The following is a 20988-nucleotide window of genomic DNA, read 5'->3' as shown; positions in this document are numbered from 1 at the left end:
TAACTTTATCCCCCTTGGGGGAGTGCCATAGTGTCACAGCTCACAACAACCTCTAGCTCTTGGGCTTAGGCGATTCTCTTGCCTCAGCCTCTTGAGTAGCTGGGACTACAGGTGCCTGCCATAACGCCCGGCTATTTTTTTGCAGTTTGGCCAGAGCCAGGTTTGAACCCGCCACCCTTGGTATATGGGGCTGGTGCCCTACCCACTGAGCCACCAGCACTGCCTGCCTGGCTATTTTTAGAGATGAGGTATTGCTCTGGCTCAGGCTGGTCTTGAACCTGTGAGCTCAGGAAATCCACCTGCCTTGGCCTTCCACAGTGCTAGGAGGACACACTATTCCATTGTTCTTTAGAGTTCTCTTTACTTCTTACTGCGCCTAGCCATGTTCTATTTCTTGATGTGTGCTGGCATGGAGCAGCTCCAGCCTCACAAGTCAATGTCTTCTTGGGGTAATGCCAGCTACTTCCTTACCTTTATTCCTTGGCCAAGGCTTTCCAAGGAATTAATATCCAGCCCTTCCTTGCAAGCCTGCAAGCAGGATATCACCTTCTGGCTTTCCATTTTTCCAGGGCGGATGGTGAGACTGGCCAGGCTGCCATGAAAGAATTGAGCAAACCGAGGTTTGGTGACTTCTCCTCCTGAAAGAAAAATCAGCAAGGTCATTGTGAAGCCTGGGTAGGAAACACACCACCTCAAGGTACCACCTGGCCATGGAGCCGAAGACACTTGGACTGTGTATCCCCAAAATTTGAGCTTTTCTTTCTGTCTGGTGAGTGCAGGAGCCAGAATCTCAACAAGTTATTATATGCTGTTAACACCCTGGAACTCCCTGGCTGCACCAGATTGAGGAGTCCTTGCATTTCTGAACTTAAAAGTTACTCTTATGGGCATACTGTCGTAGGAGACACCAGGGGTCTGCGGAGTAAACGCAGGAGTGAGAAGGAAGCTGTCACTGCGTAAAGACCTGCTGTGTGCTAGTCTCTCTGCCAGGAACTTCATCTGAACAAGCCTGCAAAGAAGGTATTATTGTTTCCAGTCTCAGGGTGAAGAGCCCTGAGGTTCACAAAAGTTAAGGTTCTTGCCCCAGGACACACAGCTGAACACTGAAGCTGGAATTCTGCTGCTGGTCTGACTCCATAGCTGGCCTTTGCTTCCCTACATTTCACTGAGAGCTTGGCATGCAATTGAGGAATCTTAGACACTACACTTATGGGCTCTGGCTTTTTCTCAGTGTGTTGATTTCATACCTGCTCAAGTTCAAAAGCTTTGGCATGTAAATATTTCCCTGATTCTCTCCTGCTTTTGACTTTCCCCTCATTGCTTGCTCCCTGCTGTTCTACTGGTTGTGCTGAGTCTCATGGGAAGCTGGGTCTTCTCTTACCCTTCTCTTACCCACGTGCAAATGTTCAAAGCACTCATGTTGCAAAACCAGCCTGAAAGCCATCGCCGCCCCCTTTTTCCAAATCAGACCTCCCGCAGGAGCCTTCCCCACTGACTTTACTGAGTATAGGCCCTTTCCATCTCGGCGAAACTTCCACAGAGTCAGCGTGGATCTTACGCTACTCTGTTCAGAGAGGATGCAGAATGCACGGGAAAGATGTACCTGGATGGAACTCCAGTTTTGCTAGTTCCCCAGGGTTTCACAGGCTCTCTGAACCTCTGGTTGCTCGTAGGACATGCTATTCCATTGTTCTTTAGAGTTCTCTTTACTTCTTACTCACTGATCTATAGGACTTCTGGGCTTTGCCTCCAGGTTCCCCTGGGCTCTCTCAGCAGCTACTGCGGCTCCCCAGTGCCTGGTGCTACAATACACAGCTGGCAGCTTCCCTGGAACTCTGTGCTGCCAGGGGTTTGGTAACAGAGTGTGCTCAGTGACACTCCTCCCTGTGAAAGGCATCTCCAGCTCCCCAGAGGGCCTATTTCCAACCAGTGACATCACAATGACTTCTCTGCCATTCTGTGCACCGTGCTATGCCGACAAAATCTGGACCTCATCTTGGGGCAGGCAGGCTGTCCCCTGGGTTCTCTATCTCAGCCCTGGGGCAGTAGACACTTCTGATACACACTGTTCCACTGTTCTTTAGAGATCTCTTTACTTCTTACTCACTAATCCTTTGTTACCCCCATCCACTGTTGGAGTTAAGAATTGTTTATAGTTTTCTGTTGAACTTACTGTGTGGTTTCTCTCTCTTGATTAGATCCAGGCTGGTAGACCTTCCATGTTTGCCCACATGCCTTTGCTTGCATCCTTTCCTCTTCATACTGAGACACTGCCCCAAATTGCTCAAAACAGGCAAATCTCACAGTTCTTTAGGCCCTTTAAGGCTCCGTCCCCTGCTGCTCATGGAAACCCGCCAAGAGCCCTTGCCCACCAGGCTCTTCTTGACATGAGCCTTGGAGTACTGACAGTTCATTTTAACATGCCCTTCACTGCCTGGTATTGTTAGCTAATGGTTTACATGTGTGTGTTTTATGTCCTCAATAGCTTTAAATGGTCGTTCTTAGCCTTGACTACACAATTTAATCATCTGGAGGTCTTTGGAAAGACAAAATGATGCCTGGTGCTGGGTCTCCCCCTCAGGGATTCTGAACTAATTGGTATGGTGGCTTTTAAAAGCTTCTTAGGTGAATCAAATGTGAAGTCAAGGTTAAGAACCACTGAGCTATAAGCTGCTTATGCTTGGGCCTCTTGCACACTCCTCTTGTGATCTCTACTTTGTGCCGCCCGCAGGCTTACTCTTGCTACTCTGCTCACATGGCTATAATTTATTAGTTTGAGTTTCTCTCCTGGATGGCAGGGATCACTCATGCATTATTCATTTTAATGAAGACAATCCTGAGCAAGTGTTAGGGGCTGAGTGCTGTGACAGGCACTTGGCCCAAGTCAGCTTGTTTATCCCTCTCAACGATGCTGGGACTCTTATGCCCTCCACCCCACCCCCCAGCATCCTGCACCCTGCCTCCTGCCCAGCACACAGCAAACAAAATGGCTTGCTGAATTGAAGGAGATGGAGTCAAATATCAGTAGAGAGTGGGCATTGTGGTTGTCTTCCTCATATTCATCTCACTCCTTCTCTTTTGCAAAGGCAGCCTGGAGGTTTGGGGGTTGACTCAAGCTCCAGGGATGAATGCTCTTTAATTTAAGTTAATTAGGTTATCCCGCCTCTGCTGCACCAGCGATTGGTTCAGGGGTGGACCTGGGACCCAGGATGAAGCCAGACTGCACCTGCCATTCAGTAAGCCATAGGGATTGGTCTAAGAATAATTGTGAGACCAAATTTAGGCCAGTATCAAGTTGACTATCAGCTTCTGCATAAAACATTTCCATTTTTCTCTTCCAAAAGTTTCTGGAACCAACTCTTACTCTCTTTCCCTGGAGACTGTTGTGTAAGCTGCTGCAGCTATCTTGGATGGATAAGGGCAGTGCCAGGAGAGACCCAGCAGGGCTGGGCAGAGCCCTGAGTGGAGCCTCCCTGCTCTGCCTCACAACATCCTCGGCTGGAGGAGCCACTTGTCTAGCTTCACAGCTTGAGACATTTTGACCCATAGTATTGTTACTGGCCACCCGCAGCTTTGGAAATGAAAGGAGAAGTTTCTTTTCAAGTGTTTGATTCACAGGAAACTCTAAACAGATTTGGCTTCGAGGAATGACTTGAGATGGCCATAGCTATGGGGGAGCAGATTGGGACCTTCTGATTAAGATCCTCAAAGCCTCCATGGATAAAGACCTCCTCCAAGCCATGAGCAGGTCCCTGCTCTAGCAAAGGGGCCTCTTTATTGACCTGCAAGGGAAGAGGGTGTGAGCCTGGGGGTGAATGGTAGAGCTGCTACTTCCCAGGGCATCCAGTTGGCCATCTCCTTCCTGCCTCTTCCCCTCCTTGGAGCAGCAGATCCAACAAGTACTATCACATACTGGGCATTGAAATGTCCAGTAATATGTCCCCAACACCATGTTACATCCTTAACATACATCATCTCACTGGCTCTTCATAAAATCTCTGGGAGGTAGATACTCATTCTATAGTTACTAACAAGTAAACTTTGGCTTAGAAAGGGGAAGTAAGTGCCTAAAGCCGCACAGGTTGGACTCAGTAAAATGAGTCCCTACATCAATCCATACACAGGACAAGCTGGGTGCCCTGGTGGTGCTAGTCAGCCTGGTCCACAGTTAGGCTTGGAAAAATCCTACTGGAACCCATCTCCCAGCCCTCCTCGACAGCCCCCTCAGCAGCTTTAGTCTCCAAGGCCAAACTTTGCGACTGTCTTGGATGCTGAGACAGTTCCCTCCATGCTGTTTTTCTCAGCAAAATACACTCACATTCTGTGTTTTTGACTCCAGAATTCTAGATCTGTGATGCCCTCTATTTATTAGTGATGAGGCTCCAAGAAATTGATTCAATTAGCATTTTGCAATAGGAGGCCAGCATAAAATTTGAAATGAATTTGTACTCAGGGACAGTTGTGATGCGGGATTTTAAAAAAAATAGTAGGCATGGGCGGCGTCTATGGCTCAAAGGAGTAGGGAGCTGGCCCCATATGCCGGAGGTGGCAGGTTCAAACCCAGCCCCAGCCAAAAACTGCAAAAAAAAAAAAAAAAAAAAAAAGTAGACACATCAGAAGTCTCTTTCTTTTAAATATCTCAGGTATCTTCATGAACCACACAGCTCCTGTTAGTTATAATTTAGACATAAACATGCTCGTGAATCGCTTTAAGAAACAAAATAACCTGATTTTGTCCATCAAGAATCTTCTTTAAATATCTGTGGACACAACTTTGGATTCATATTTTTAACGTGGTTGCTATGTGCCTAGGTTTTCATTAGATTTGGTTAATTTAAGATGTGGGTCATGCTCTTCAGGAACTTAAATTTAGTTGGATAACAAAATATAGATGCTGTGAAAGTAAAATAAAAATCTTATAGTAAATTGTCAGTATAACATATGTTCTCAGGTGTGACATGATTAATTTCCAAACGTGTAATGTAGACAATGTGTCCAACAGGGAAGAGGAGAAAAATAACCATTTATTAGGTCCTTCAAACATGGCATTTTCTTTCATACGCTATTTTATTTAGTCCTTAATAGAGGGATGGTATTTTTGAAGCCTTAGCCTTCCCACCCCCATTTTTATTTATTTTTTTATTTTTTTATTTTTTTATTTTTAGGATTGTTATTTTTATTTTTATTTATTTTTTTTTAATTTTTTTTATTAAATCATAACTGTATACAATGATATGATTATGGGGCATCATACACTCACTTCATAAACCATTTGACACATTTTTATCACAGTGGTTAACATAGCCTTTCCGGCGTTATCTCAGTTACTGTGCCAAAACATTTACATTCTACATTTACCAAGTTTCGCAAATACCCCTATAATATGCACCACAGGTGTGATCCCACCGATTCCCCTCCCTCTACCCACCCCCCCCTTTCCCACTTCCCCCTATTGTTAAGTTGTAGCTGGGTTATAGCTTTCATGTGAGAGTCCCAAATTAGTTTCATAGTAGGGCTGTGTACATTGGGTATTTTTTCTTCCATTCTTGGGATACTTTACTAAGAAGAATATGTTCCAGCTCCATCCATGTAAACATGAAAGAGGTAAAGTCTCCATCTTTCTTTAAGGCTGCATAGTATTCCATGGTATACATATACCACAATTTATTAATCCATTCGTGGATCGATGGACACTTGGGCTTTTTCCATGACTTAGCTATTATGAATTGGGTTGCAATAAACATTCTGGTACAAATATCTTTGTTATGTTGTGATTTTTGGTCTTCTGGGTATATGCCCAGCAGAGGAATTACAGGATTGAATGGCAGATCTATTTTTAGATCTCTGAGTGTTCTCCATATATCTTTCCAAAAGGAATGTATTAATTTGCATTCCCACCAGCAGTGCAGAAGTGAGTAACTTGATTTCCTCCAGCTCCATAATCGTTGGAGATTTCAACACTCCCTTGGCAGTGTTGGATCGATCCTCCAGAAAGAAGCTGAGCAAAGAAATCTTAGATTTAAACCTAACCATCCAATATTTAGATTTAGCAGACATCTACAGAACATTTCATCCCAACAAAACTGAATACACATTCTTCTCATCAGCCCACGGAACTTACTCCAAAATTGATCACATTTTAGGTCACAAGTCTAACCTCAGTAAATTTAAAGGAATAGAAATTATTCCATGCATCTTCTCGGACCATCATGGAATAAAACTTGAATTGAGTAACAACAGGAATCTGCATACCCATACAAAAACATGGAAGTTAAATAACCCACCCCCATTTTTAAAAATTTTTCCCTAGTATTTCTCCCATATGACCTTATATTCAAATGCACTCCCGGCTTGAGGGAGAGTCATGGAAGGGAGAGCAGTAGATTGATCCCAGAGCTGAGTCTCTACCCTGGTGTGGCTTCTAGAAACCTAAACCCTTAGGAGGATGGGCAATATCTGGGAATAGCTGGATCAAGCCTTAGGGGAAAATCGAGGAAGAGAATTTGGCTTTCTCTCCAAATTGGAAATGATATTTTCAGACATGGGAGTGGATGTGGTGTTGGCAGGGAGGAGGTAGACAGAGATAAAATACCAGAAGTGCAGAGTGAAGGTACCAGGAGAGCCCGCCTCCTGGGCTGAGCCTGGCAGAAGTGTGTGATGCCAATAGAGGGTGTTAGCCTGGTGCAGCTGCCGATGGGCTGCAAAGCTCCAGTAGAGAATATGTGAGAGAGAGATTCATGTGCTCCTGAGTAAGGCAAGGCAATATCAAGATAGCTGCCAGCTCTGAAGAACCATTAATGACTAAGGATCAGAAGGAGTGAGCACCATTTCAGTGAATACCCATATGGAAAGATGCCTGGAGCACAACCCCCCAACAAAATTACCCTGGCACCCGAAGGAAATGGGAGAATTGTATTAATTAAATTAGCAGAGGTTAAGTCTCCTCCACTCAGGTGGAAAGGGGGCTTGAAATGAAATAAGGATGGACGTATTTTTTTTTTTTTTTTTGCTTGTCAATAGAGATTCTTACCTGCTACACCTACAATTCCTTTTTCAAGGCTACATGTCTTGATCAAAGTCACATAGCCAGAAATCAGCAAAGCTGAGATTCAAGCACCGGTCCTGCCTGCTCCCTGTCTTTGTCCTGCACATCAGACATTATGATGCAGCCAGGGAGGTTCAAGGAAACTTTTTTGGAGTGGTGTGAGTTGAGACTGACTCAGTATGAGAGGATGAGGGCATGTTCAATTATACTGGGGTCTGTGGATAAAGACTGGCTTCTGCAGCAACTCCCAGTGGCTGGTGGCAAGTGTGCTAGAAAACAGGGTTGTCTTAAAAATCAGTTGTGTTTGGCAAACATAATTTAACAAAGTCTGTCTGATTCTGAGTCAGAGTTTACACTGGGAATGAAGAGTTGTATCTACTTCCCACCAGCTCCCCACATCTGGAAGGTGGGACTCACTCTCTACAAACACAGCTAAAATCAGCAATGTCCACTTTCCTGTAAATATATTTTGTGGTTAACGATCTATGTAGTGTGAGTGTACTAAGACATTCACGGAGCACAAAGACTGAGTGAAGTGTGTAATAGACCCCCATAAGCTGTAGCTTTAAAACTCTGCCCACACAATCCCAGAGGACAGATTCATGCAGCTACTTGTGACTTGTGGAGACATATGACCTATCATCGTGGCCAGCCATCCCACTGTCAACCAGCAGCCTTTCTCAACCCTTTCATCTTTATGACTCCTCTCTAGCCCTTCCAACAAATGTTCATATGAAATTATAGTGAGCAAAACATACAACTTAGGGATCACTCTGGGGTTGGGGACCTAAATTCAAGGAGTGGGAAAGACCCTCATATGTCACCCAGAATATCATCTTCATTCTCTAGAAGAAGGACTTGAGGGCCTGAGAGAGGAAGATGCTGTCTTCAAAGACCTGAAGCTGATAAGTAGCACTAAGAAGGTTCTGGAATTTTCCTCTGTTGGCTTCAAGTTCAATCCTCCCCCCACAAAGCCATGATGCCTAATGGGCCTATAGTTGTTTTTAGGCCTCAGCTTCACTTTGTCCAATCTGTGACAAAATGCCAATGGGGTTGGCATTTGACCCTAGATTCTAGAACCCTCTGGTCTTCCTTACATGGCTGTGGTGGTCCAGCAGCAAACTTCAGGGTGAGGGCTCTTGTGGCACAGACGTGCATTCAAGTCCAGGCTTCATGTGACCTGCAGTCAGGTTCCCATCTTTAAGTCCTAGTGTCATCAGCAGCACAGTAGGGATCATGCTTATGCCCTTGGGTTGCTGTGAGGACTAAAGGAGGGTGTGTGAAGTATACAGCAGTGTGCCTGGGGCACACCAGCAACTCAGATGTGTAGTTGGTTACCATACAGCCAGGTGCCAGGGAACCCTAAGATGAGGTACATCAGGGCAGTTTTCTTCACCCCTCTTTAGTGGGCTCTCCCTCCCTCCTGCCATGTGTTTTGGCTTTTAGACACTCATCAAATTTTCTAATATCGTCAAAGTATGATTTAATACTATAATTATAACTTAGCTATCCTGTCTTTCCAGACATGAATCACTAAACTTTAAACCTGACTTCATTTGTGTCATCTTCAAACCACATGCATCTCCCTGTCAAATTAGCTCCAGGGCCTAGAACAACCCTTTCTTGATCTTTAAATATAGACACTGCTAAGAGACATCCTGTTAGTCATCTCTGTGTATATATCAGATCACGAGCCATATGCCTTTGTCAAAACAGCCTCAAAAATGGCATGTGATTCAACAAACATTAATTTTCAACCTTCTCTAGGTCCTGAAGTCAGGGACATCAGAGGAGCCGAGGATCTGACAGACCAGACAGCCCTTGCCCCCTGTAGACTCCCCACCCAGTAGGAGATGGAGACTTGCGTGAATGAGCCCGTGGGATGTTTCCCAAAGGATACCCCTGGAACACTTTTCACAGAGTAAGTTCCATGGTTAAGTAAGACTGGTTAACACAGGGGTAAATAATGTTAAACAAATTGCTTTACTGGAGTGCTTTCGAAAGCTTTTAACAAGCTAAATGCATTGTGAATCTCTAATGTGATGGTATAGGGATGATTGATGCTGTGTTTCCCAAACTTGACCTTGGCCTAATTGTGGAAGGATCATCCTGTGAAACTGGAGCTTTATGAAGAACTCCTTGGGAAATGCGACCTTAATGTAAGGCAGACACTGCGAGTACGTGTCTCTTTCTTCCAGCTGCAGAAACCCTAGGGATGTGAGATAATTTCAACACAGACTTTATTAAGAGAAATTTGTACTAAATTAGGCCACACTTATTAAGCGATGGCATGTATTCCAAGTCTGTGTGCTTACGCTATTGTCTGGCAAAAAAAAAAGAAAAAGAAAAAACGACCTGAAAATGTGCAACAGATCTCAGCACCAACATAAGGCTCCTATTCCCCTGTATCTGAGGACATATGTTCTTGCTTACTGCAACTCCTAGGGGTTCTTCCTGCCTTTGCATTCCTTTGTGGCCATTCCCATTCTTTGTCTTGGCTCCTCTCAAAAGTCACAATAGGGTTCTGTATCTGTCCCTTAATAGGCTCTAATTTTTAGGGGCATCTCCTTTTCTACCTCCTGCTGCCTTATTTGTTTAGCTAAGGGTAGGACTCGGCAAGACCAGGATCCAGTGTCAAAAGCCGCCTTCATCCAAAATCAGGGGGATGCCACCATCAGGAATAGGCAAGGCTGGACACTCTGGGATGGCCAATATCTGAAACCACAGAGGAGAGTCCCCTGGCAGAGACTGGGGTGAGACCATAGCTAGGGATGGAATCACAGGGACCAAACCCTGAGATGGGTTCTGCCAAGAATAGGTCAGGAGCAGAGTTCTGGCTTCTTGAAGCCTAGAACTGGGCTTCTTCAAACATCTTCAAAATAACTCTTTCCCAGATGTTGGATGTGAGATAGGCGCAACAGAGCTACTCTGGTTGAAGCATGGGAGAGGTGCCCTGGACCACCACATGCTGCAGCACCTCTGGGAACCCAGGGAATCCTCAAGGCACCAGATTGGCACAACCCAGCTTTCTTACATAGCTGGGTTACAGTACCAGGGTGATTAGGCTCAGTTTACACAGAGGTTCGGGACAAAGTGGATGTGAGTATACAGTTTTTATTGTTTATGAGTAGACTTGAATTTTTATTCTTACAAATGGATGAGTAGGATATATGAGGAAAAGGAAAAATTAGTCTTTTTATTTCAAATTAATATGAAGGTACTTGAATCTACAGAGAACTCAAATTAATAAGAAAAGAGTAAACAACCCTATTTGTAGGTGGATGAGAGACTTGAACAGGACATTCTCCCAAGATGACAAATGGATAACCAATGCATGAAAAAAATGCTTATCATCTCTAATCATCAGGGCAATGCAAATCAAAACCACTCTGAGATATCACCTAACTCCAGTGAGATTAGCCCACATCACAAAGTCCCAAATCTGCAGATGCTGGTGTGGATATAGAGAGAAGGGAACACTTCTACACTGCTGGTGGGATTGCTAACTAATACAGCCTTTATGGAAAGAAGTATGGAGAATTCTTAAAGAACTAAAAGTCGACCTTCCATTTGATCCCACAATTCCGCCACTAGGTATCTACCCAGAAGAACAAAATCATTTTACCACAAAGACATTTTCACCAGAATGTGTATTACAGCTCAATTCATAATTGCCAAGCTGTGGAAACAACCCAAATGCCCATCAATGGGCATTTTGTTAATCCACGAATGGCTTAAGAAACTGTGGCATATGTATACCATGGAATACTATTCAGCCATAAGAAAAGATGGAGACTTTACATCTTTTAGGTTTACCTGAATGGAGTTGGAACACATTTTTCTTAGTAAAGTATCTTTAAGAATAGAAAAAAAGTCCAGATGGCTTCACTCCAGAATCCTATCAAACCTTCAAGGAAGAGCTTATTCCTGTACTGCAGAAATTATTCCAAAAAATTGAGGAAGAAGGAATCTTGCCCAACACATTCTATGAAGCAAACATCACCCTGATACCAAAACCAGGAAAAGACCCAAACAAAAAGGAGAATTTCAGACCAATCTCACTCATGAATATAGACGCAAAAATTCTCAACAAAATCCTAGCCAATAGATTACAGCTTATCATCAAAAAAGTCATTCATCATGATCAAGTAGGCTTCATCCCAGGGATGCAAGGCTGGTTTAACATACGCAAGTCCATAAACGTTATCCACCATATTAATAGAGGCAAAAATAAAGATCACATGATCCTCTCAATAGATGCAGAAAAAGCATTTGATAAAATCCAGCATCCTTTTCTAATTAGAACACTGAAGAGTATAGGCATAGGTGGCACATTTCTAAAACTGATTGAAGCTATCTCTGACAAACCCACAGCTACTATTTTACTGAATGGAGTAAAAGTGAAAGCTTTTCCTCTTAGAACTGGAACCAGACAAGGTTGTCCTCTGTCACCTTTACTATTCAACGTAGTGCTGGAAGTTCTAGCCAATACGATTAGGCAAGACAAGGAAATAAAGGGAATCCAAATGGGAGCACAGAAGGTCAAACTCTCCCTCTTTGCTGACGACATGATCTTATACTTAGAGAACCCCAAAGACTCAACCACAAGACTCCTAGAAGTCATCAAAAAATACAGTAATGTTTCAGGATATAAAATCAATGTCCACAAGTCAGTAGCCTTTGTGTACACCAATAACAGTCAAGATGAGAAGCTAATTAAGGACACAACTCCCTTCACCATAGTTTCAAAGAAAATGAAATACCTAGGAATATACCTAACGAAGGAGGTGAAGGACCTCTATAAAGAAAACTATGAAATCCTCAGAAAGGAAATAGAACAAGATATTAACAAATGGAAGAACATACCATGTTCATGGATGGGAAGAATCAACATTGTTAAAATGTCTATTCTTCCCAAAGCAATCTACCTATTCAATGCCATTCCTATCAAAATACCAACATCGTACTTTCGAGATTTGGAAAAAATGATTGTGTTTTGTATGGAACTGGAAAAAACCCCGTATAGCTAAGGCAGTTCTTAGTAACAAAAATAAAGCTGGGGCCATCAGCATACCAGATTTTAGTCTGTACTACAAAGCCATAGTGGTCAAGACAGCATGGTACTGGCACAAAAACAGAGACATAGACACTTGGAATCGAATTGAAAACCAAGAAATGAAACTAACATCTTACAACCACCTAATCTTCGATAAACCAAACAAGAACATACCTTGGGGGAAAGACTCCCTATTCAATAAATGGTGTTGGGAGAACTGGATGTCTACAAGTAAAAGACTGAAACTGGACCCACACCTTTCCCCACTCACAAAAATTGATTCAAGATGGATAAAGGACTTAAATTTAAGGCATGAAACAATAAAAATCCTCCAAGAAAGCATAGGAAAAACACTGGAAAATATAGGCCTGGGGAAAGACTTCATGAAGAAGACTGCCATGGCAATTGCAACAAAAAAAAAATAAACAAATGGGACTTCATTAAACTGAAAAGCTTCTGTACAGCTAAGGAGACAATAACCAAAGCAAAGAGACAACCTACACAATGGGAAAGGATATTTGCATATTTTCAATCAGACAAAAGCTTGATAACTAGGATCTATAGAGAACTCAAATTAATCCACATGAAAAAAGCCAACAATCCCATATACCAATGGGCAAGAGACATGAATAGAACTTTCTCTAAAGACAACAGACGAATGGCTAACAAACACATGAAAAAATGTTCATCATCTCTATATATTAGAGAAATGCAAATCAAAACAACCCTGAGATGTCATCTAACCCCAGTGAGAATGGCCCACATCACAAAATCTCAAAACTGCAGATGCTGGCGTGGATGTGGAGAGAAGGGAACACTTTGACACTGCTGGTGGGACTGCAAATTAGTACAACCTTTCTGGAAGGAAGTATGGAGAAACCTCAAAGCACTCAAGCTAGACCTCCCATTTGATCCTGCAATCCCATTACTGGGCATCTACCCAGAAGGAAAGAAATCCTTTTATCATAAGGACACTTGTACTAGACTGTTTATTGCAGCTCAATTTACAATCGCCAAAATGTGGAAACAGCCTAAATGCCCACCAACCCAGGAATGGATTAACAAGCTGTGGTATATGTATACCATGGAATACTATTCAGCCATTAAAAAAAATGGAGACTTTACATCCTTCATATTAACCTGAATGGAATTGGAAGACATTATTCTTAGTAAAGCATCACAAGAATGGAGAAGCATGAATCCTATGTACTCAATTTTGATATGAGGACAATGAATGACAATTAAGGTTATGGGGGGGGAAAGCAGAAAGAGGGACGGAGGGAGGGGGTGGGGCCTTGGTGTGTGTCACACTTTATGGGGGCAAGACATGATTGCAAGAGGGACTTTACCTAACAATTGCAATCAGTGTAACCCGGCTTATTGTACCCTCAATGAATCCCCAACAATAAAAAAAAAAAAAAAGTTAAAAAAAAAAAATCTCCAAGGTAGACAAATTAATCTTTTAAATGATTTTCTCCTTTGTTGAGACCCATAGAGAAATAAGGAACCTGGTATGTGCCTAAAACAACACAATCTGAGCATGGAGGGAGCTCAGCCATGAGAGTGGGTCTGATTCCATCCTGAGAGTACTAGGACACCCCAGACGTAGAATGATGGCCACAGCCACACAGAGGAGGACAACTCTTTTGTGATGCAAGGTCCATCCTGACTGCAAAAGCTCTTCCTTACAATTACGAGACACCACATGCTTTAGCCCTTACTGGAAACATTTCTTAAGTATAAATGAAGTCACATTTTTTTAATTGCTGGAAAAAATACCAATGGAAATGAGGTTCCACTGATTACTTCAGCTTTCAAATTGGCTAACGGGACACAGCAGGCTAATTGGGGCTGCAGAACACTTCCCAGCAACCGTGCTGGAGCCAGTTACCAGAGTTACCAGATTTCAACAAGCAGCTGCTATCAAATCGTTTTATGTTTCCATTGTTAAATCCTGATTGGAAATTTCACAAATGGGGACTAGTTCCCTTGCCAAACTCAAACCTGAACTGCTCCCCCCTCCAACAATTGCAAGGATGGATTTGGAGAAAATCAATTAACTTCTTCTTAAATAAAAGTAAGATAATTTTGAAAAACAGATCATGCCAAATCTTACAGACAATAGAAAAAGAAGAAATACTTCAAAATCATTCTACTTGATCTGGGTACACCTGATATTAAAATTGGAGAAAATACATTATTATAAAGGGGAAATTACAAACATATGTCACTTATAAGTGAGGACAGATGTGTGCCTCTTGTGTGCCCGGGTAGTTGTTTATATTAGTGTTGAGTACATTGGATGCTTGCTTTTCTGTTCTTGGGATACTTTGCTTAGGATGATTTTCTCCAAATCCATCCAGGTAAATAGAAAATATGTAAAGTCTCCATTTTTCTTTATTGCTGAGTAGTAGTCTATGGTCCACATATACTGTAGTTTATTTATATATTTGTGAGTTAATGGCTGTTGGGTTGTTTCCACATCCTGATGACTGTGAATTGAGCTATGATAAGCATTCTAGTGTACATGTCCTTATGGTAAAATGAGTTTTTTTCTTCTGGGTGGATACCTAGTAATAGGATTGTAGGATAAAATGGAAGGTCGACTTTTAGTTCTTTAAGGATTCTCCATACTTCCTTCCAAAAGGGAAGTATTGATTTGCAGTCCCAGTAACAGTGTATCAGTGTTCCCTTCTCTCCCCACCAATGCCGCATCTGCGGCTTTGGGACTTTGTGATGTGGACTGCTCTAACTGGGGTTGTGTGACATCAGGAGCTAATTTTAATTTCCATTTTCATAATAATTAGGGATGATGAACATTTTTTTCATGCATTTCTTGGCCATATGACTGTCTTCTTGGCAGGAGGTTCTCTTGTTCACGGCTCTTGCACACTGATAAATGGGGTTGTTTGCTATTTTCTTGTTTACTTTGAGTTTCTTTTATTCTTGTTATTAGCCTTTTGTCAGATTTTAACATGTGATTATCTTCTCCCATTCTGAAGGTTGTCTATTTGCTTTATTTGTTATGTCCTTAGCTGGGCAGAAGCATTTTAACTTGATTAGGTCCCATTTATTTATTTTAGTTGTTGCTGCAATTGTCAGTGGAGTCTTCATCATAAAAATCTTGCCCCAAGCCAATATCATCAAGGGTTTTCCTATACTTTCTTTTAGATTTTTTGTTGTTTTGTGTCTTAGATTTAAATCTTTTATCCCTCATGAGTCAATTTTTGCACATGATAAGAGGTACAGGTACAGTTTCACTCTTTTACATGAGGCTAACCAATTCTACCAGTGCCATTTATTAAATAGGGATTCTTTTCCCAGTGTATGTTTATTTTTTTAAATTTTACTTACACCGTGACCATCTAACCCCTCCCCTCTCCCAGCTCCCTCATTCCCCTGCCCCCCAGCATGTGTTAGGTCATCTATTGTCTTCATATTAAAACTGAGTACATTGGATTCTTGGTTCTCCATTCTGGTGATGCTTCTGGAAGAATGTGTTCCACCTCAATCCAGGTTAATACAAAAGATGTAAAGTCTCATTTTTGTTTATTGCTGAATAGTATTCCATGGTATACATATACTACGGCTTGCTAATCCATTCCTAGATTGGGGGGCATTTAGGCTGTTTCCACATTTTGGTGATTGTAAATTGAGCTGTAATAAACAGTCTAGTGCAGATGTCCTATGATAAAATGTTTTTTTTTTTTTTTCTTTTGGGTAGATACCCAGTAATGGGATTGCAGGATCAAATGGAAGGTCTAATTTTAGTTCTTTGAGAAGTCATCATACTTCCTTCCAAAAAAGGTCGTATTAGTTTGCAGTCTCTTTGGTGTATGTTTTTGTTTGTCAAAAATCAGATGGCGATGTGCAGCTAGTTTCCTCTCCAGGGTCTCTACTCTATTGCATAGATCTATGTCTCTCCTTTTGTGCCAGTGGTGTGCTGTTGTGATCACAACAAATTCATAGTCTGATAATTTGATGCCTCTAGATTTGTTTTTATTTCTTAGAATTGCATTGCTTATTTGGGTTCTTTTCTTGGTTTCATGTGAAATAAAGTACTATTTTTTCAGGTTCTTCAAAGTGTGACGTTGGTGCTTTGATGAGGATTGCATTCACTCTGTAGATTGCTTTGGGTAGTATGGACATTTTTACAATATTGATTCTTCCCAGCCACGAGCATGGTATGTTCTTCCATTTGTTAACATCTGCTTTTTTTCCCCTCAGGATTTCATAGTTATCTCTATAGAGATTGTTCACATTGTTTGTTATGTATATATTCCCAGATATTTTCATTTTCTTTGAAGCTACTGTGAAGGAAATTATGTCTTTGATTTGATTCTCAGCTTGACTGTTGTTGGTGTATATGAAGGCTACTGATTTGTGGACATTGATTTTATATCCTGAGATATTACTATATTTCTTGATCACTTCCAGGATTCTCATAGTTGAATCCATGAAATTTGCTAAGTATAAGATCATATCATCAGGAAGGAGTGAAAGTTTGACCTCCTCTGCCCTCATTTGGATACCCTTGATTTCCTTTTCTTGCCTGGTAAGTATTTTGAACAGCAGTGGCAATAGTAGGCATCCTTATCTGGTTCTAGTTCTAAGCAAAAATACTTTCATTTTTACCCCATTTGGTATGATGTTGGCTGTGGGTTTGTTGTAGATGACTTCTGTCAGTTTAAGAAATATTCCATCTATGCCTTTCTTAAATGTTCTTATCAAAAAAGGATCCTGAATTTTGTTGAATGCTTTCCATATCTTTTGAGAGGATCATATCATATGGTCTTTGCCTTTACCCCTATTTATGTAGTGAATTACATTTATGTATTTGTGTATGTTGAACTGGCCTTGCATCCCTGGGATAAAGCCTACTTTTTCATGATGTACAATTTTTTTAAATGCATAACTGTATTCTATTTGCTAGGATTTTATTGAGTATTTTTCCATTGATATTCATTAATAATATTGGTCTGTAATTTTCTTTTTTGGTTGGGTCCTTACCTGGTTTTGGTATCAGAGTGATATTTGCTTCATGGAAGAGTTTCATCCTTCTCAATGTATGAGGTCTTTTTTGAAAGTTTGGTAGAATTATGTTGTAAAACCATCTGGTTCAGGACTTTTTTTTTTTTTTTTTTCAGTTTTTGGCCAGGGCTGGGTTTGAACCTGCCACCTCCGGCATATGGGGCTGGCACCCTACTCCTTTGAGCCACAGTTGCTGTCATGGTCCAAGACTATTTTTTGTTGGAAGATTTTTTATTGTTGCAATTTTAGTGATTAATATTGATCTGATCAAGAGATCTAATTCATTCTGGTTAAGTCTAGTGAGGTTGTGTGATTCCAGGTATTGGTATGTTTCCTCTACATTTTAAATTTCTTGGCATAGAATATTTTATAGTAATCTGTGATGATCTTTTGTGTCTCTGTGGTATCTGTTGTTATTTCTCCCTTTTCATTTCTGATTGAGGTTATTAGAGATCTTATTTTTCTGTTTCTAGCTAGTCTGGTCAAAGGTTTATCAATTTTATTTATCTTTTCAAAGAACCAACTTTCTGTTTTGTTAATCTTCTTAATATTATTTTTTCCTGGATATCATTTAATTCGGATCTAATTTTGGTAATTTCTTTATTCTAATCCCAAACCTAGCAGAAGAAAAGTTCAATTGAAAAAATTTCAGAGTTTTTTCTTTTCCTTTGCTGAAAATTTACAGGTGGATTCTTATTCCTCTTAGGGAAAATACTAAATCTTTTCTACAGCCCAAAGACTGCATGATTAGCCTTCTGCCTGCTTCTTAAGCCCATCTTCTACTACTTATCTTTTGGCTAATTATTTTCCAGCTTCATTGACCTTTTTTCTGACCACCGAGAGACCTGTGTAAGCAGTGTCTACGTATGTGGGCCAAAGAATTCATGCAAGGAGCCCCAGGAAATCCAGGACCACAGAAGCTTGAGCTTGCCAAGGTCTTGCATACTGTCTGTAATGTTGGGGTTACGTGAGAAAATCAGAGAAGGGTATGGAACAGGGGACAAGCAGATGTTTCAAAATTTGTATAATCATTCAAGCAAAACATGTCAAGCTTACTTGATGTGCCCAGTATTTAGTCTTCGGAAATCTATGATGTTAAGTATCATTCTCAATTAAAAAAAAAAATTAAAGTTTAGGAAATCCCATTACTGGGTATCTACACAAAGGGAAAGAAATCATTTTGTCAAAAAGACATTTGTGTTTGACTATTTATTGCAGCACAATTCAGAGATCTGGAATCAATTCAAGTGCCCATCAATTCATGAGTGAAGTAAGAAAATGTGGCATATATATACCATGGAGTAATAGCCATAAAAAGGATGAATTAATGCCTTTTGAAGCAATTAAGAAGGAACTACCCTAAGTGAAGTATCTCAAGATTGGGAAAAAAAACAACAACAAACCATCACATGTATTCTCTAAATGGGAACTAATTGATGAACACACAAGTGTAGGGAAGTGAAAGTTATTGAAAATTAAGCAGTATGGGGAGCAAAGACTTACCTAACAGGTACAACGGATGCTATTTGGGTGATGGTGCTCTTCTAGCCCTGACTTAAGCCATGTAGCAAAAATATTTGTAGCCCTTTAATATTTTATATTTTTTTCTTCTGACCTTTGACCTTTATTTATTTATTTTTTTCTTCTTTTTGGGGATTCATTGAGGGTACAATAAGCCAGGTTACACTGATTGCAATTATTAGGTAAAGTCCCTCTTGCAATCATGTCTTGCCCCCATAAAGTGTGACACACACCAAGGCCCCACCCCCCTCCCTCTAAACCACAAATAGCTAGGATTATGGGCATGTACCACCACACAAGGCTAATTTTTATGTAGAGATGGGGTCTTGCTATGCTGCCCAGGGTGGACTCAAACTCCTGGCCTCAAGTGATACTCCTGGCTTGGCTTCCTTCACCAAAGTATGAGCTACCGGGCCTAGCTTCCAACTTGCAATTCTAATACAAGCTTCTACATTCAACGTTTTGTCTTTAAACTAGGTAAGATTTTAGAACAATAAAAGACATTACAATTCAGAGGCAACCATGAAGCTGCTCATGTGATGTAAAAACAAAACTTAGTCTTAAGCCAAGCGCTTATTATTACACAGGCTTGGTGTGTGGATTAACACTTACACATCAAGAGATAGTAAAATTTTCTGGCTAATTCTCACATCACTTGCTTTTCTTTTTCTGTATCAGTATCCTTTTTTTTTCCTGAGACAAAGTCTCACCACCCTGTGTAGAGTGCCATGGTGTCACAGCAACCTCAAACTCGGGCTCAAGTGATCCTCTTGCCTCAGCCTCCTGAGTAGCTGGGACTACAGGCTCCTGCCACGATACCCAGCTAGTTTTTCTATTTTTAGTCTTGCTCAGGCTGGTCTTGAACTCCTGAGCTCAGGCTATCCATTAACTGTGGCCTCCCAGAGGGCTGGGATTACAGACATGAGCCATGTGCTCAGCCTCTGTATCACTATCTTTTATTGACTATTCACCAACAGGTCAGAGAGAAGGGTTCCAATTAGGATTACCTTGCCAACAAGCACCGACTGTAAGTTGCATGGCTATATGAGATGGATGAATAGGCCAATCGTTGGTCACCAGGTATGGTTCATATGTCGCTCCATCCATATATAAGGAAACCACAGGAAACTCCACATTGATGACATAGTAATGCCACTCTTTGTCACAAATCTAAATAAAAAGAAAGAGGCAATACTTAAAATATGTAATGCAACATCAAACAGGACTTTATGAGAGGCGGAAAGACATTTTGGGGTTGACAGTTTTTATGGCAAAGAACTCAAGAAGGAGCATGATGGTTGACATGCACTGTGGTTGTAACAGTTCATTATCAAACACAATGGGGACAACTATGGTGAAGAGGAACACCCAAGAATCCAATCATCAGATAACTGACCATAGGCAGACTATTCAGCCCTACTTTTGTGTACCTGGGGAGGCAGAGAAGAACCCCAAATGGGTCCTGTTCTGGACTTGCTGCAGAGCCCTGTCATACACATGTCCTCTCACAACCTTTTACACCCAAGACTCCTGGTCTCAAGGCTGGAAACCAAACCCCAACATAATAGATTGGTTGAGATGTTGGGGGGTAGGATGGAGTTATAATTTCAAGGAACTAAATTCACAGGGCATGATCCAAAATAGAAACCAAAATTGGCGTGTCTTAGGAAGAGAGGCAGGAAAGGTGGCAAGACTGGAGAAGGGTGCGGCCCTCCCTCTACCCTGGGGAGTCCACCTCTGAAATGCCTGTCATCTGCGGCAGGGGAGACAGATGAGTTCTGTATGAAGGTGACCCCAAGGTGAGGGCATCAAAGCCCTCCCTACATCTCACTCTGGATTAAATGTGCTGTTTCTCATGAATAGATAACACCAACAGGGATGCTAAATGATCTTTCTCCTTTCATTTTGAAATAAGAATTTTTTCCTTAATGTTCTTTTTATATTGTCCTGTCTCATGTCTCGGAAAATTGCTCCTTTTGAAGCCCATTAGCCTTATAAAGCCTGATGAATATTTTAGGGGACTTTAGAAGGTAAGTAGGAGGGGTCCAAGAAGATCTCTTCAAAGTCCCGAGCACTGAGCTCGTTTACACTCTCCTGGGAGCAGGGCTCTTAGATTGGGCCAGTGACACAAAGACCTAAAAAAAGAGTCTGGGGCAGATGGAGGAGAGGAGAACTAACCATTTGAATAAAGCACCCCCTCTAAGGAGGCCAAAGCATCCTGAACTGGGCATCAAAGACAGCCAAGGTAGAGGTAAAATGGAATATGGTTCACATCCTCGGGATATTCCCAGAGGCCAGCCCAGGATGGGGAGGAAGGGGTGGCAGTGTGGTGACC

The 20988-nt window shown here is 41.5% G+C and overlaps 1 protein-coding gene across 1 annotated transcript in view; it reads right to left on the bottom strand.

Annotated features, from left to right (window-relative positions):
• Positions 1-20988, bottom strand: part of CLSTN2 (calsyntenin 2) — a 658979-nt gene that overhangs the window by 15646 nt on the left and 622345 nt on the right. The window contains exons 9-10 of the mRNA XM_053600197.1: positions 19661-19823; positions 472-638 (exon numbers count right to left, since the gene is read on the bottom strand). Coding sequence (XP_053456172.1) covers positions 472-638; positions 19661-19823 — 330 coding nt within the window. The remainder of the gene's footprint in view (positions 1-471; positions 639-19660; positions 19824-20988) is intronic.

The sequence above is a fragment of the Nycticebus coucang genome, chromosome 8 (assembly GCF_027406575.1).
Source record: "Nycticebus coucang isolate mNycCou1 chromosome 8, mNycCou1.pri, whole genome shotgun sequence".
In the NCBI taxonomy this organism is placed as follows: domain Eukaryota; kingdom Metazoa; phylum Chordata; class Mammalia; order Primates; family Lorisidae; genus Nycticebus; species Nycticebus coucang.
The sequence above is the reverse complement of the archived record's forward strand: the minus strand, read 5'-3'. Positions and strand labels throughout refer to the sequence as shown.